General features: G+C 45.4%; 1 protein-coding gene across 1 annotated transcript in view; it reads left to right on the top strand.

Moving 5' to 3' along the window:
• NOS1 (nitric oxide synthase 1) overlaps nucleotides 1–17,429 on the top strand; it is a 207,583-nt gene that overhangs the window by 134,174 nt on the left and 55,980 nt on the right. Inside the window, exons 7-11 of the mRNA XM_054527663.2 lie at nucleotides 250–412; nucleotides 1,186–1,277; nucleotides 5,292–5,433; nucleotides 8,039–8,178; nucleotides 13,506–13,680. Coding sequence (XP_054383638.1) covers nucleotides 250–412; nucleotides 1,186–1,277; nucleotides 5,292–5,433; nucleotides 8,039–8,178; nucleotides 13,506–13,680 — 712 coding nt within the window. The remainder of the gene's footprint in view (nucleotides 1–249; nucleotides 413–1,185; nucleotides 1,278–5,291; nucleotides 5,434–8,038; nucleotides 8,179–13,505; nucleotides 13,681–17,429) is intronic.

Below are 17,429 nucleotides of genomic sequence, written 5' to 3'. Positions count from 1 at the left end.
AGGCCTGGCTCACCTGTTTGCCACAGTCCCCACCCAGCTGGTTGAGTTATATGTACAATGTCCAGCCTTTGTGGGCATTTGAGTTTACAGTGTCTGTTTTATCTTGCATCCAGAAATCAAACTGTTGCATCCAGAAATCAACTTGGAATTTTTTTGTAGCTTCCAGTCTCTTGGAATAGCTCTCCCCTTCCACCAACTTCTAATTCAGAAGAGGGGGTGATGTTCCCATGTCCCTTCCTCTTCACTCAGATTTGGCTCCAAAGCCCACATGGAAAGGCTGGAAGAGGTGAACAAAGAGATCGAAACCACTAGCACCTACCAGCTCAAGGACACAGAGCTCATCTATGGGGCCAAGCATGCCTGGCGGAATGCCTCGCGCTGTGTGGGCAGGATCCAGTGGTCCAAGCTGCAGGTAAGTGGTGAAGTCAGATACTTTGAAGAGCCCTTAAATGAGGGAAGAGGGGAAGGGGAGTGGATGGAGCTTTAAAAAGGTTAAGCTCCTACCAAGAGTACCTGGTGGCCATGGTGACCTATCAGATGATGGTCACGGGGTCCCACATTCCAAGATCACAGCCAGCTCTAGATGATAATCATGTCTTATTTAGCCAATGCAGCGCTTTTGCAAAAATGAACTTGCATATCTCTTGGAAGGGAGGGCTTATACTTTTCAGTTGACTGCAGACCTCACCACTCCCTTTTGTCTTGCACCTACTTAGCCTATTTATCTGCCTTCTCCCTGAAGGCATTAGTTTCTGTGTCCCTTGGTTATGATTTTATTTTAGGAAATAGTTTAAAGTTGGAAGTAGATTTGTTATCAAGATCAGGGGATTTTTGTTTGATTTTTGTTCTGTTTTTTAATCCCTAATCCTTAGTAACCTAACAGGAAATGTAACCAACCCATCTAAACCCCCTCCTTCATTTACCATTCCTTTCCCACATTCACTTACATGCCATGTCTGCTTTTAGGGGATTTTTTTTTTTTTTTTCTGGTCAAATTGGCCTTGGTTATTAGGATAGAAAAGAGAAAATATAAAATGCAGCCTGGGACTCGGTAATGAGGTGCCCACTTTACCAATGTAGCAGCAGCTGGAGTGGGATCTGGGTTCCCCTAAATTGGGAAGATTGCACTGGGGGAGCTGGGGAGGGAAAGAAGAGGCAATCAGTTCCCCGCTGCGCCTCTTCCAGGTATTCGATGCCCGCGACTGCACCACGGCCCACGGGATGTTCAACTACATCTGTAACCACGTCAAGTATGCCACCAACAAAGGGAACCTGAGGTGAGCTGACCAGCTGGGCACTGGGAAAGTCCCCACAGCATTGTACTTTGACTCTGTAGTCAGCTCACCTGCCAGGGAAATGCTCCTCATCTCAGGGACATGGGCCAAGCTGGGAGAGGTATCCTGGCACTGTTTTTTTTTGGTTTTTTTTTGTTTTTTTTTTTTGAGACAGAGTCTTGCTCTGTCACCCAGGCTGGAGTACAGTGGTGTGATCTCGGCTCACTGCAACCTCTGCCTCCCAGGTTCAAGCGATTCTCCTGCCTCAGCCTACCGAGTAGCTGGGACCACAAGCACCCGCCACCACACCCAGCTAATTTTTTTATTTTTAGTAGAAACGGGCTTTCATGTTGTTGACTATGCTGGTCTCAAACTCCTGACCTCAAGTCCTCCACCCGCCTCGGCCTCCCAAAATGCTGGGATTACGGGCATGAGCCACCACGCTCGGCCCCGGCATCTTTATTCCATACACCATGCCATATTCCTTTTTTTCTGGGGCAAGTGGATTCGTCTGTGGTTTGCAAAACTACAGCAGCAAACATCACGTTCAACCCACAGTTCAGTATCCTTCCTGGAGAGGACAGGAACAAATAGTTGAGATTCCCGGGAATCAGAAAATCCTACTGCTGGTGATGACCTGCTTTTACTGTGTCTTGCTCTGTCACCTGGAGATAAACCAAACCAAATCTCCCTTGGTTTAAAAGGCTATTTCTCTTGCTGATGCAATGGGAACTGCCCCTTCAGGTTCCACCCAGCCAAGACATGCCTTGGACTCGTCTTCACCAATACAAAGAACAAAGCCACAGGGAGCAGGCCGAGGCAGGCAGACATCCATGTGGCTGGTGGCGGCCACGCTGGCAAGTCTCAGCTGGGAGAGGGACAGGTGGAAATGAACAGCTGGGGCCCCACAGACAGCCGGCTACACTTGTTGACTCTGCCCGCTCACTGCTGCCACGGCATCTGTTCCCAGCCACTGAGCACCAGCCCCATCTTGGAGCCACACAGGATCACTGCAGAGATATTCCCACAAGCCCCCGGGCTTCACTGAGTTCATCCAAAAGTGGCTTCTCTGCATGAAACATGAGTTTTCTTAGATGTGTCTCTTCTCTTCCATAAGAAGGAAATGGTGTTTGCCAATTTTCTGAGTCCACCAGTAAGAAAAGGGCCTGTAATCTAAGCCTGGGCGTACATGAGGAATTGGTATTTAGGTCTCTTTCCCAAGACACCTCACCCCTTAAAGAATATTGAAGAACCCTCCTGTGTATCCGGACCTGGTCAAGGTTAGGCCCTCAAAGAGTTTGTGGGCTCTTCTGGTAGATTTCTTTTTTTTTTTTTTTTTTTTTTTTTTGAGACAGAGTCTTGCTCTGTTACCCAGGTTGAAGTACAGTGGCACAATCTTGGCTCACTGCAACCTCCACCTCCCAGGTTCAAACAATTTTCCTGCCTCAGCCTCCCGAGTATCTGGGATTACAGGTACGCACCACCATGCCCAGCTAATTTTTGTATTTTTAGTAGAGACAGGGTTTCATCATGTTGGCCAGGCTGGTTTCAAACTCCTGACCTCAGCTATCTACCTGCCTCGGCCTCCCAAAGTGCTGGGATCACAGGTGTGAGCCACCACACCTAGTCTCTTCTGGTAGTTTTCAAATGGGGCTCTGAGCAGGCTCTGAGCATGGGTCACCCCAGTCCCAGCAGTGCACCTCCAGTTTTTTCACTGCTGTATTAGGGGGTCTTTGTGAGATCTTCTATTAAAGAAAACATTCATCAGATTCTTTTTCTTTTTATAATTTTTAACCCTCATGTCTGAAAGCAATGAGAACTGTATAAGAATGCAGCTGGACACTGTGGCTCATGCCGGAAATCCCAGCAAGGTGGGAAGCCAAGGTGAATGGATCACTTGAGCTCAAGAGTTCGAGACTAGCCTAGGCAACATGGTGAAACCCCATCTCTACAGAAAATGCAAAAAATTAGTAGGACGTGCTGGAGGGTGCCTGTAGTCCCAGCTACATGGGAGGCTGAGGTGGGAGGATTGCTTGAATCCAGGAGGTGGAGGTTGCAGTGAGCCGAGGTTCCACCACTGCACTCCAGCCTGGGTGGCAGAGTGAGACTGTCTCAAAAAAAAAAAAAAAAATATATATATATATATATATATATATAAAATAGGAATAATCTATGCATAAGAGGGGAAGGACAGCAGAGAGAAGAAGAGAGGGAGAGATGCAGGTTTACACTGTGCTCAGGGAAGCAGGAGAGTAGAGGCATAGATGTGTGTTCTGGTTCCTCTGTTGGTCTCAGTTTCTGCACATAGAGTAGGCATCACACCCCACTCACTATGTGTGATTCTGGTGTTTCTAAACACACTTTTAAAACATATACATTACACAAACACCGTTTATCAGATGTTCAACCAGAGAAACAGCAATGTGTTTTAGTGCTGGAGGGGAAACTGTTTGACTCGCTCTGTGTTTATCTCCAAGATGGCGCCTCTGATAAGAGATCTTTAAGAGCATCTTTGTTTCTATGTGATTTTGGCCTTCAGCCTGGATTCTAGACTCACCCTCAGCTGTGATGCATCACCCCAGCAGAATTACATGCTACATTGTCTTGTGTAGAGAGTAAGACCTAAAAACCGTGCTCAGAAAGAAGGCCCTATGAAACTAGATGAGACAGGGATTGCTGTATGGAGGAAGCAGATTTGAGTCAGGTCTTGAACGTGGATGTAAAATGGAAGAGGGGGATTCCAGCCAAGGGGATCAGCAGGGACACAGTTCTGGACAGAAATGTATATGTGAGAAGATCTATAAGCAACGAGTTGGACCCAAGATGCCATCTTTGTGTTGACACAAGAAGCCAGGACCATGTTTCCATAGCCTGGGATGGGGGACCAATGAGTCCAGCTGACAAGAGCTCCTGCTGTGAGATGACATTGATCTACATCGTGAAAAAGTTATTTTCCTTTCCTTTTTTTTTTTTTTTTTTTCCAATCCTGATGATGATGTCGAGGAGAAAGGCTCAGTTTGGTGTTAAGATATTGTTAACACCTAATACTTGCTGATCTCCCTTTTAACATAGAGGCCAGGGCTCCGGTAGGACCTTCAGCAGACAACATCTTTCCACAATTAATAAAAGAACACAGCCTTCACTGTTGCCTATTTAGGCAGGCGAAGCCAATGGCTGGTGACCTGCAGTTTTCTTTTAAATAAATATGTGAATACAAATGCAAGCTGATTGCTTTTTAATCATAAGTCTATAAACTTTGGTTTGGTAAGGGTGTGGGCAAAGTGGACGAGAATTAATGATGGCTGGGAGAAGACTGGAATCGGGATTCTGTAGTGCATTCTTTTTTTTTTTTTTTTTTTTTTTTGAGATGGAGTCTGGCTCTGTCGCCCAGGCTGGAGTGCAGTGGTGTGATCTTGGCTTACTGAAACCTCTGCCTCCCAGGTTCAAGCGATTCTCCTGCCTCAGCCTCCCAAGTAGCTGGGATTACAGGCGTGCGCCACCACACCCAGCTGACTTTTTGTATTTTTGTAGAGACAGGGTTTCACTATGTTGGCCAGGCTGGTCTCAAACACCTGACCTCCTGATCCACCCACCTTGGCCTCCCAAACTGCTGGGATTATAGGCATGAGCCACCGCGCCTGGCGCGTAGTGCATTCTTAAAGGGAAACAAGGTCTGATGTTTCCATGGAAATGACTGGCTGCAAAAGAACTCTTTGGAAGACTAGCTCAAGTCAATATTATTTAAAAGTCTCCAGCTAGAAAGAGATTCTTTCCTTCAGCATGGTGGCATGGGGGCTCCCACCCCCTCCACCGTTTTCCTCACACCATAGTTCCGGTGGAGGAACAGAGCACGGCCCCTCCCTTCTGACCGCTGCTCCACTGGACCTGGGGACCTTGGCACAGAGGTAATCCACTCTGAGCCTCAAGCAGCTGTCGCTCTGGGTGGCGCCATGTTTAGTATGTTCCCACAGCGCAAGTCCTGTCCTGATGCCGGGTGTTCCCATCTCTCCACCACAGGTCTGCCATCACCATATTCCCCCAGAGGACAGACGGCAAGCACGACTTCAGAGTCTGGAACTCCCAGCTCATCCGCTACGCTGGCTACAAGCAGCCCGACGGCTCCACCCTGGGGGACCCGGCCAACGTGCAGTTCACAGAGGTGCGAGCGTTTCCACCCCCTACCCTGCCCCAACATGGGCTCTTATGTCCCCAGACTTTCACCCACAGACTTTTTCGGGCTTAATACTATCATCACCGGGAGATCCACTGATGGGGTCGTTTACTCTTCTCCAAACCTACTTCTGCATCAGGCTGTTCCCCATTCTAATTCTTTTACAGCTGGACATTTGGTCACTTTCATGCCATTACCTCACTCAGCCCTCCTGATGGGAACTGGTCTCCCATTTCACAGATGGGTAGACCGAGTCTCACCAAGGCCAAGTGAGTTACTCAAGACTGCTAAATGAGTAGAGAAGAAAAGCTAGAACTACAGTCCAAATCTTCTGCCTCTCACCAGGAAGGGAAGAGCCGAGAAATGGAAGCCATATCTGGCATCCACCTTTTCTGAGTTACGAGATAATGTCAGTTTCGTTTCATTCATTCATTTGTTGATACAACAATTTGAGCCATCCAAGCCTTTGAGTAGGCTTGACTTTGTCTGTCACCAGCATCACTACAGTTACTGGTAGCCCAAGTCAATTAATAAAAGCCACCAGGAAAGTGAGTACCACCATCTCCCTGCCCAGATGGTACCCAGATGGTACCACAGGTGGTAGTGTGGGCAGGTAGCACAGGTAGCTTATACGGACCATGCCCACATGACAACACAAGCACATCGTGTGTCTGGAATGATCTCAGGCACGCAGGCCTGCTACCACCTTTCCTTTATCACCCAACTCATACCCCGCTGAATTTCACCATTGTCCTTTGCTCAAGCCCCTCCCAGGTGGTACCTCCTTGAAGATGTAGCTGGCAAGGCTAAGGGCTGCTCCACTCCCTCCTGGCTGCTGACTTCATTTGCATGTGGCTTTTCTTATGAAAATGTTATGCTCATGAGGAGGGGACTGTAACCAGGGCAACCAGGAGCTGCACCTGTGCCGTTTTAGAGGCAGCCAGGCTGACTCCCTGCTCCACTTGGCTGAGCACTAACTGTGTACTTGGCTGACCTTGTCCTCGTGGTCACCAGAACATAAACGCCCTAACCTCTTCCTCTCGCTCCATCTCTGGAAACCTTGCTGAGCAGGACATGTTCTCCTGTTCCATGATTTGGTGCTTCCTCTTTTTACTAAGCACAAAGAATCATTCCAAACCTAACCATGTAATTTTACCTTTTGAAACCCTCTAACCCTGCCCTGTCTAATAGGGACACATGTGGCTATTGATCACTTGAAATGTGGCCAGTCCCAGTTGAGATGTGCCATAAGAGAAAATATACACTGGATCTCGAAGTCTGGGTCCAAAAAAGAGAGGGAAATAACTCATTGATCTTGGTTTGTTTTTTTTGTTTTTTTTTTTGAGACGGAGTCTCACTCTGTTGCCAGGTTGGAGTACAGTGGTGCAATCTCAGCTCACTGCAACTCTGAGTTCAAGCAATTCCCCTGCCTCTGCCTCCTGAGTAGCTGGGACTACAGATGCGTACCACCACGCCCGGCTAATTTTTTGTATTTTAGTAGAGATGGGGTTTCACCATGTTGGCCAGGATGCTCTCGATATCCTGACCTCATGATCCGCCCACCTCTGCCTCCCAAAGTGCTGGGATTATAGGCGTGAGCCACCGCAGCCGGCCCATTGATCATTTTTCATGTTGAAACAGTAATAATATGGATACATTAGGGTAATATATTTATTAACAAATTAATAGATTCACTGGATTAATAAGTTATTTTTAATTTTAATGTTAAATATATTATTTAAATACACTCATTATTAATAAATTAATGTTGATATTTAATGTATTATTTGATATATTTATTGGATGAATAAGTGTGTTACATATTTAATTTTAATGTCAATATATAATTAGAATAGATGATAGTAATATTTTAATATACTATTAATAAATTAATATCAAGGACATTGTTGAACTTTAAGATGAGTATATTATTAATATTATTTTCTCCCATGATTTGAAGAAGCCTAGCAAAAAAAAGATAAAATCAAAATTATTTTCACCTGTTTTTTTTTTCTAATGTGGCTACTAGAAAGTTTTAATTACTTAGGTGGCTTGCATTATATTTTTATTGGACAGCTGCTCTAACAAATGCATTTTATACTATAATTCTAATACATCTGCCTTCATCAAATTCAGCAGGTTTTCTTTGTATCTTACAATACCTTATATTATTACAAACACAGAGCTGACAGCCTGCAGATGCACTTGTTAGTCAGGTTCAGTCCTTGCCCTCTGGGAGTTCCAGTGGGCAGGGAAGACCCGGAAAACAAAGCTCAGTGCCAGAGGAAGGGTTTGCCCTCTGTCCTGTGGGCCCATGAGAACTCATGCTAGTTACTAGGTTAGTGCAAAAATAATCGTGGTTTTGCTATTGAAAGTAATGGCAAAACCCGCAATTACTTTTGCACCAACCTAATACACGGTGATGTCAGGGAGAACTTTATAAAGCAAGTGATGTGGTCCACGAGCCTCCAGAGGAAATGTCTCCTGGGGGCTTGCATTTGGATCTCTATCCACCCACCCCTGCTTCCCACCTAAGGGTCGTGTTTGTAGGGTGTGGAGTACAGTGGCATTACCTGGCCGGGTCTGCTTGCAGATTTGCATACAGCAGGGCTGGAAACCACCGAGAGGCCGCTTCGATGTCCTGCCGCTCCTGCTTCAGGCCAACGGCAATGACCCTGAGCTCTTCCAGATTCCTCCAGAGCTGGTGTTGGAAGTTCCCATCAGGCACCCCAAGTAAGAGGGACCGGCAAGGGTTGGGAGAGGGTGAGTGGGTTTGCCGAGTGCCCCTCTTTGCCCAGCCCCATCCCCCCGGGCTTTCTTTCTCGTCCAGACCAAAGCTGAAAGGGAAAAGGGGGGCTTGATTCCTGTCCTCACTGCGGGCTTGGGCAGAGTGAGTTCCCTCAAGGAGCAAAAAGACCTCCTTGACCAGCCTGGGGACCACCACCTTTTCTGAACCGTCTCACTCCTAAGCCATTAACAAGGAAGGACCTGCCCTTCTTCCAGCCCTAAGCATTGAAAGAGCAGAAGCACCATACTGTCTTGTGAGCACACTTTTTCTTTTCCTGTTCCTTTTTCTTTTTCTTTTTCTTTCTTTTTTTTTTTTTTTTTTTGAGACATGGTCTGCTGCTGTTGCCCAGGCTGGAGTGCAGTGACACAAACATGACTCATTGCAGCCTCGACCTGCTGAGCTCAAGTGATCCTCCCACCTCAACCCCTGCAAAGTAGCTGGGATTACAGGATTACAACCACACACCACCATGATTGGCTAATTTTTGTATTTTTTGTAGAGACAGGGTTTTGCCATGTTGTCCAGGCTGGTCTTGGACTCCTGGGCTCAAGTGATCCTCCCACCTCAGCCTCCCAAAGTGCTGGCATTACAGGCATGAGCCACTGTACCTGGCCCACATTTTCAATTGAGAGAACTGTTTAAAACTCTATAGGATCTGATGATCAAGATAAGAGTTTTAAACAGTTCTCTCAATTGAATTGCAAATCAAAACCACAATGAGATAGCATCTCACCTCAGTTACAATGGCTTATCCAAAAGACAGGCAATAACAAATGCTGGTGAAGATGTAGAGAAAAGGGAACCCTTGTACACTGTTGGTGGCAATGTAAACTAGCACAACCACTGTGGAGAAGAGTTTGGAGATCTCAAAAAACTAAAAATTGAGCTACCATATGATCCAGCAATCCCACTGCTGGGTATATACCCAAAAGAAGGGAAATCAGTATATCGAAGAGATATCTGTACCCTTGTGTTTGTTGCAGCACTGTTTACAATAGCTGCAACACTGAGGAAGCAACTTAAGTGTCCATCAACAGATGAATAGATAAAGAAAATGTGGCACAGATACACAATGAAGTACTATTTAACCATAAAAAAGAATGAGATCCAGTCATTTGCAACAACATGGATGGAACTGGAGATCATTATGTTAAGTGAAATAAGGCAGGCAGAGGAAGACAAACATCACATGTTCTTACTTATTTGTAGGATCTAAAAATCAAAACAATAGAGCTCATGGGCATAAAGAGTAGAAGGACGGTTACCAGAGACTGGGAAGGGGTAGTGGAGGAGGTGAGGGGAAGAGGGGGACGATTAAGATGGGCACAGTGGCTCATGCCTGTAATTCCAGCACTTCGGGAGGCTGAAGCAGAAGGATCACCTGAAGTCAAGAGTTCGAGGCCAGCCTGGCCAACATGGCAAAACCCTATCTCTACTAAAAATACAAAAATTCCCTGGGCATGGTGGCACATGCCTATAATCCCAGTTACTTGGGATGCTGAGGCAGGAGAATCACTTGAACCTGGGAAGCGGAGGTTGCAGTGAGCCCAAGTTGTGCCACTGCACTCCAGCCTGGGCAACAAAGCAAGACCCCATCTCAAAAAAAAAAATAGTTAGAAAGAATGAATACAGCCTATTATTTGATAGCACAACAGGGTGACTATAGTCAGTAATAACATAATTGTACATTTTAAAATAAACAGTGTAATTGGATTCTTTGTAACTCAAAGGATAACTGCTTGAGGGGATGGATACCCCATTCTCCATGATGTGCTTATTTCACATTACATGCCTGTATCAAAACATTTCTTGTACGCCATAAGTACATGCACCTGCTATGTACCCACAAAAATTAAAAATAATAATTTAAAAAACTCTACAGAACCTGGTGTGGATCAAGTTCAAAAGGAATTTGGAGTCATGAAGTTGCTGCATGGTCTCAGGCCAGCAACACAAACAGCATTTGCCCTTTGAGAGTAAAGGACATCCACCGTGAGGCACTAGACTCAAACCTGGGATTGAATAAAATCAAGGGGTGTTGCTAACACACTCAATAATAAGATAAATATAAGAATGCAATATTTTTTAAATCAAAATTGTTTCATTTTATTTTTCTAATTGATGTCTAATAATTGCATATATTCATGAGATATATAATGATGTTTTAATACATATAATGTATAGTGATCAGATCAGTGTAATTAACACACCCATTGTCTCAAACACTTACCCTTTGTGTTGGAAACATTCACTACCCTTTCTTCTAGCTATTTGAAAATGTATATTAATGTTAACTATATCATCCTACAGTGGTGTAGAACAGTAGAACTTATTCCTTTCTAGCTATAATTTTGTATCCTTTAACAAATCGCTCCCCATTCCCCCTTCTCCCTCCCCCTCCCAGCCTCCAGCATCCTCTGTTTACTTTTTACTTCCTTGAGATCAACTTTTTTTTAGCTTCTACCTATGAGTGAGAATATTCAGTGTTTAACTTTCAGTTCCTGGTTCATTTCACTTAACATAATGTCCTCCAGTTCTATCTATGTTGCTGTGAGTGACATGGTTTCATTCTTTTTTATGGCTGAATGATATTCCAGTGTGGGGAGACAGAGAGAGAGAGAGAGAGAGAGAGAGAATTAAATTGGAGTTCATGACTCCAAATTTCTTTTGAACTTGATCCACACCAGACCTGGTAGAGCTTTTTTTTAATTATTACTTTTAATTTTTGTGGGTGGATAGTAGGTGTATTATATATATATATGTATGTATATATTTATGCGGTACATAAGACGTTTAGATGTGGGCATGCAACGTGAAATAAGCACATCATGGAGAATGGGGTATTTATCCCCTCAAACATTTATCCTTTGAGTTACAAACAATCAAATTACACTCTTTAAGTTATTTTGAAACATACAATTATGTTATTATTGACTGTAGTCAGTATATATAACATATCACACATTTTCTTTTTATCACACAGTATATATAAAATATCACACATTTCTTTATCCATTCATCCATTGTTAGACACCTAGGTTGATTCCATATCTTGTCTACTGTGAATAGTGCTTCAATAAACATGGGGATGTAGATATCACTTTGACATGTTAATGTCCTTTCTTTTTTTTTTTTTTTTTTGAGACAGAGTCTCACTCCAGCCCAGGCTGGAGTGCAGTAGCGCGATCTTGGCTCACTGCAACCTCCACCTCCAGGGTTCAAGCCATTCTCCTGCCTCAGCCTCCCAAGTAGCTGGGATTACAGGCACAAACGACCACGCCCAGCTAAGTTTTTTGTATTTTTAGTAGAGACTGAGTTTCACCATGTTGGTCAGGCTGGTCTTGAACCCCTGACCTCAAATGATCCACCTGCCTCGGCCTCCCAAAGTGCTAGGATTACAGGTGTGAGCCACTGTGGCCGGCCTGATTTCCTTTCCTTTGAATAAGTGCCCACTGGTGGGATTGCTGGATCTCGTGGTAGTTCTATTTGCAGTTTTTTGAGGATCTGCCACACAGTTCTGCATACTCCTGTACTAGCCTATATTCCCACCAACAGTGTATAAGAGTTCCCTTTTCTCTGCAACCTTGCCAGCATTTGTTATTTTTTGTCTTTTTATAATTGCTGTCCTAACTGCGATGAGATGTTATCTCATTATGGGTTTCATTTGCATATCCCTGATGATGAGTGATGTTGAGCATTTTTTCCTGTATTTGTTGGTTATCTATCTTCTTTGGAGAAATGTCTGTTCAGAGCAAGTGCCCATTTTTTAATCCAATGGTTTGGGTTTTTTGCTTTTGAAATGTGTGTGTTCCTTGTATATTCTGGATATTAATCCCTTGGTGGATGAATAATTTTCAAATATTTTCCCCCATTCTTTAGGTTGTCTTTTCACTCTGTTGCTTGTTTCTTTGCTCTGCAGACATTTGTTAGTTTAATATAATCCTGTGTGTTTATTTTTGCTTTTGTTGCCTGTGCTTTTGAGGTCTTATTCATAAAATCTTTTCCCAGACCAATATCCTGAAGCATTTCCCTGATGTTTTCTTCTAGTAGTTTTATAGTTTCTGGTCTCAAAGTTAATTTTTTTAAAAAAACAGCACATGATGAACAATATATCAACATTTTCAATAAAGATAGGATCCAGCTCAGGACTGAGATTAGTGTGAGATGAACAAGGTGTCATACAAGTGTAGGGTGGAATCCTACATTATTGTTCACCATATATATACATAAATTTTGATTTTTTAAATGTTTCTTTAATTTAAAATATTGTATAAATAAATAATAGCATTGATCCTAATTATTGAGTTTTTATCAGGTTGATGCAAAAAGTAACTGTGGTTTTTGCCATTACTTTTAATGGCAAAAGTAAACTTAAGAGGGGGAAACTATTCGGTTGGTGCAAAAGTAATTGCAAAACCACAACTACTTTTGCATCAACCTAATAGCTCCCCCCACTTAAATTTTACACCGAAGGATAGTGCCACTCCTGCCTCACCCTAGTCCCAGCCTTGGAGAGGAAGCAGGTGTCCTGAGGCTCCTGACACTGCCTGATATCTGGGAACTCACCCAGTTCCTTGGTGAAATGTAGCCTACATTTATTCATTCATTTATTGGCTCATCCAACACAGTTCCCCATGCAGGCCAGGCATTGTGCTAGCTTTTGGGGCTGACTCAATCCCTGCCCCCACGGTGCTTATGATCTCAAGGAAGAGAAGTTCTTACATAATTACTCAAATAACCACTTAATTTTAATGAGGTGCTGCAAGGAAATGTATGGTGCCTAGGATGAAATCCCCTGACCAGCTGGGCCTCAGGGAAGGCTTTCCAGAATAAGCATGATTTTAGCTGAAAATTAAAGTATGAGTAAGAGCTGGAAGCACAGAAGGAAGGGAGAAGATCCCAGGAGGAAGGGGCTGCCTGTGCAAAGGCCCTGAGAGTAGGAGGATGCTCAGTCAGGGAAAGGGGAGAGAGGTCCCCACACTTTCTCCTGGACTTACTTTCAGGGTGGGTTTGAGAGAGAAACGGCAGCCTAAGGCAGTAGTTTCCAGGCCTGGATATCCATCCGAAGCACCTGAGAAATAAGTTAAAAATGCACATTCTCAGGCCCCAGCTGCAGAACCTGTGATTCCACAGATGTGAAGCAGGGCCCAGGAACCATATTCTGACCTTGTCAGTCCCAGTCCATCCTTGGCATTTCAGCATCTCTAGATTGAAGCTGTCCCACCCATGAGACACCTGCTCCAGGTGAGCTGGGCCCTGTTGCTCCCTGCAGGTTTGAGTGGTTCAAGGACCTGGGGCTGAAGTGGTACGGCCTCCCCGCCGTGTCCAACATGCTCCTGGAGATTGGTGGCCTGGAGTTCAGCGCCTGTCCCTTCAGTGGCTGGTACATGGGCACAGAGATTGGTGTCCGCGACTACTGTGACAACTCCCGCTACAATATCCTGGAGGTAAGGGCCCTCTCTGGTCACCACAAGGGAAAAGCACATAGCAGAGGGTGCCAGCTCAGCAGTCCCCTTCCCCACGGCAAGCTTGGTGGCTTGGAAACTCGAACGGGTTAGAATAGAATTGCAATCCCAGAGAAGCCCCTGGAAATGCCAGGGGCATCCATGTCTTTAACAACGATTAAAATAACAGCAAACACACACATAGGACATAGCATGTACTAACAACATTCGAAGCACTGTTTCTGTGTTCCATTCTCATTTAATCCTCACCTGAACCTTGAGGTGTGAGAATCCCCCTTCGACAGATGACAAGCTCAAGGTCACACAGCTAGCGGGCAGCAGGGCTGGGACATGTGTCTGGTTTGACTTCATGGTCCAAGTTCATTACCACTCCACTCCACTGCCTCTCGGTCTTAAATCTTGTTAGAAGAGCTTGAGGATGACTGACAAACTCGGGACATATTTAGTGTCTTTTCTAAAAAACAAGGGAGGAGGGTTGGCAGTGGTTCCCCACTCTAAGCATTTCTCGGCAGAGGGTCTGATTCCCTCCCGGGCTGAGTCATCCGTATCTACTAAAAAGTGCTGGAGCGGTGCTTCCTGAAGCCCAACTTTGGTGAAAGCATCATGATTGCTGTGTTTTTGTCAGCAAATGTCTGTAACAACACTCTGCTGCTGTTGGATTTGTTTCAAAAGAGGGCACTGAGAAACAGAGAAGTTAAGCACTGGGCCTGTGTCACACAGGAGCTAAGGCACAGAACCAACATTAGAACCCAGAACCGAGCATCAGGTTTGTGTTGTTAAAAATCCACCAGTTGGCTGGGCGCAGTGGCTTACGCCTGTAATCCCAGCACTTTGGGAGGCCCAAGGCAGGCTGATCACAGCCTGGAGTTCGAGACCAGCCTGACCAACATGGTGAAACCCCGTCTCTACTAAAAATACAAAAATTAGCCAGGCATGGTGGCTTGAGCCTATAATCCCAGCTACTCAGGAGGCTGAGCCAGGAGAATCGCTTGAACTGGGGAGGCAGAGGTTGCAGTGAGCCGAGATTGCACCACTGCACTCCAGCCTGGGCGACAGAGTGAGTCTCCATCTCAAAGAAAAAAAAAAAGCCACCAGTATCACTATAGAAAACAGATGCCAGGGATCCTCAGCTTTGCCACACATCGGAGGGTATCTGGGGGGCTTCGTGATGCCTGGATCCCATTCATCAGGGTTCTGATGTCATAGGTCTGGGGTGGGCCCTGGGTATCTGCATTTTGCAAAGTTCCCCAGGAGATTCTTCTGGACAACCACTGATGCAATGCAAACTTTTTTCTTTCTTTCTTTCTTTTTGGAGGCGGGGGTAGGGGAATGGAGTCTCGCTCTGTCACCCAGGCTTGAATGCAGTGGTGCAATCTTGGCTCACTGCAACCTCCACCTCCTGGGCTTAAGCAATTCTCCTGTCTCAGCCTCCCAAGTAGCTGGGACTACAGGTACACACCACCACACTTGGCTAATTTTTTTAATTATTATTTTTAGTAGAGATGAGGTTTCACCATGTTGGCCAGGCTAGTCTCGAACTCTTGACCTCAGGTGATCCACCCACCTTGGCCTCCCAAAGTGCTGGGATTACAGGGGTGAGCCACCATGCCCAGCCTAAACAACCACTAATGCGTGCAAACTTCTGGCAGGAAGGAAAAAATGTTTCAGGCAGTTTTCATAGATGTGGCTCAAGTTGCATTTGGGGATTATTTTTTAAGGAGTTTTTTTTTCCCTGCAATTAATTTCTATTCTTTTAACCAAATAATACTATAGAATAACAATAGCATTGTTCTTCTATACATACTTTCGTCTGTGTGTGTCCAATTTCCTCTGTCATACACTCCAGTTTTATATGTATTTATGGAAAGCAGCATCAAATTTCTTACTTCCCACAAATGTGTCGCTAATAGAGACCCCAAGCAGAAACTAATGCCTCAGCCTCAAAGAGTGAGTTAATAAGTCTGCTCTCTGATCTCTGTTTACATTTCAGTTGCAAAGAGTAGTCTCCGGGTAACTGAAATGAGCCTCTCTCCCACCCCGACCCTCCAATTCCACCTGCCATTATGTACAAACGTTGATAGCTGGGTCTAGGAGCAGTTTACCCAAACCAAAGAAATTGCTGCATTCTAGCCCCATAATGAGACCTGGGTTCCCACCAGTGACTAGTATTGACAGAGGAAGTGAAAAGCAGGGCTTTAATTAATGCACTTGCTATTGGGTCTTCCTTGCTCCTGACACCAGCTCCTGCTTCTGCCTTGGCTGTAACATGCATGTCATGAGTTCTTTTTTTGCAAGTAATTTTGCCACAGGCGTCAGCTGCTTAGAGAGCAGCTCCAAGGTCTTAGACATTAGGCATCTCCCTGGGCTCCAACTCTGAGGCTAGCTGGTTCTGTGGACGTTGGACAAGTCCAGGCACCTCTCTGAGCCTCAGTTTCCCCATGTGTCAGATGGAGTCTGGCAGGGGCCTCGTGAGCTCAAAGCACCCATGACCTAGATGCTAAGTCATGACCACTCTGGGGGTAGAGTAGGAAGGATGAAGAGCTTTTCCTACTAGAAAGCAGATGATGCACTCACAGACCTACATCTGTTAAAATGCTCCAGAGGCTGGGTGCAGCGGCTCACGCCTGTAATCCCAGCACTTTGGGAGGCCGAGGCGGGTGGATCACAAGGTCAAGAGATTGAGACCATCCTGGCCAACATGGTGAAACCCCGTCTCTACTAAAATTACAAAAATTAGCTGGACATGGTGGTGTATGCCTGTAGCCCCAGCTACTTTGGGAGGCAGAGGCAGGAGAATCACTTGAACCCAGGAAGCAGAGGTTGCAGTGAGCCAAGATCACGCCACTGCACTCCAGCCTGGCGACAAGAGTGGGACGCTGTCTAAAAAAAAAAAAAAGAAGAAAAAAATGCTCCAGAGATCCTGCCCCTGGGCCCGTCACATCTGGAATAACATCCTGACTCACATCCTGACTCCTTGGCATGTCTTTCAAGATCTTACACCAGCTATTCCTGTCTCACTCCCACCAATTACCCCTTATGTACCACCCTCCAAGCACCCTCTGGTCTTCTTTCCATATCTAAGATAGCCCAAGCCTGATCCCACCCCAGGGCCTTTGCTCTTGCTGCCCCCTTTGCCTAGAGCACTCCCTCCCCAGATCTGCGAGTATCTGTCTTCTTCTTACCACTTAGGGCTCGCCTTGCATGCTATCTCCACAGTGGGCTTCCCTGACTACCCTGGCTGAATTAGCCCAGCCCCCACATCCCTCTTCATCCCATTTCCTTATTTTCTTCCTAAGAATTAGCACCTACCACTATATTAAGTGTCTCTCTCTCCCCCATTAGAACACAAGCTTAGTAATTAAAGGGCCAGCCAAGTCTCTAGTTTCCTGCTGCTGGTAGGTTCTCGATAAAAATTTTAACTTTTTAAATTTTTTTACATTTTTATTTCATACCTAGTCCAACAGATCAATGAAAAATTCTTGAGGTCGGGCGCAGGTGGCTCACGCCTGTAATCCCAGCACTTTGGGAGGCCGAGGCGGGCGGATCACGAGGTCAAGAGATCAAGACCATCCTGGCTAACACAGTGAAACCCCCTCTCTACTAAAAATACAAAAAAAAAATTAGCCCGGCGTGGTGGTGGCGGGTGCCTGTGCTCCCAGCTACTCGACAGGCAGGAGAATGGCATGAACCCGAGAGGCGGAGCTTGCAGTGAGCCAAGATCGTGCCACTGT

This window comes from Pongo abelii, chromosome 10, assembly GCF_028885655.2.
Source record: "Pongo abelii isolate AG06213 chromosome 10, NHGRI_mPonAbe1-v2.0_pri, whole genome shotgun sequence".
NCBI lineage: Eukaryota > Metazoa > Chordata > Mammalia > Primates > Hominidae > Pongo > Pongo abelii.
This window is presented reverse-complemented; position numbering and strand designations above follow the sequence as displayed.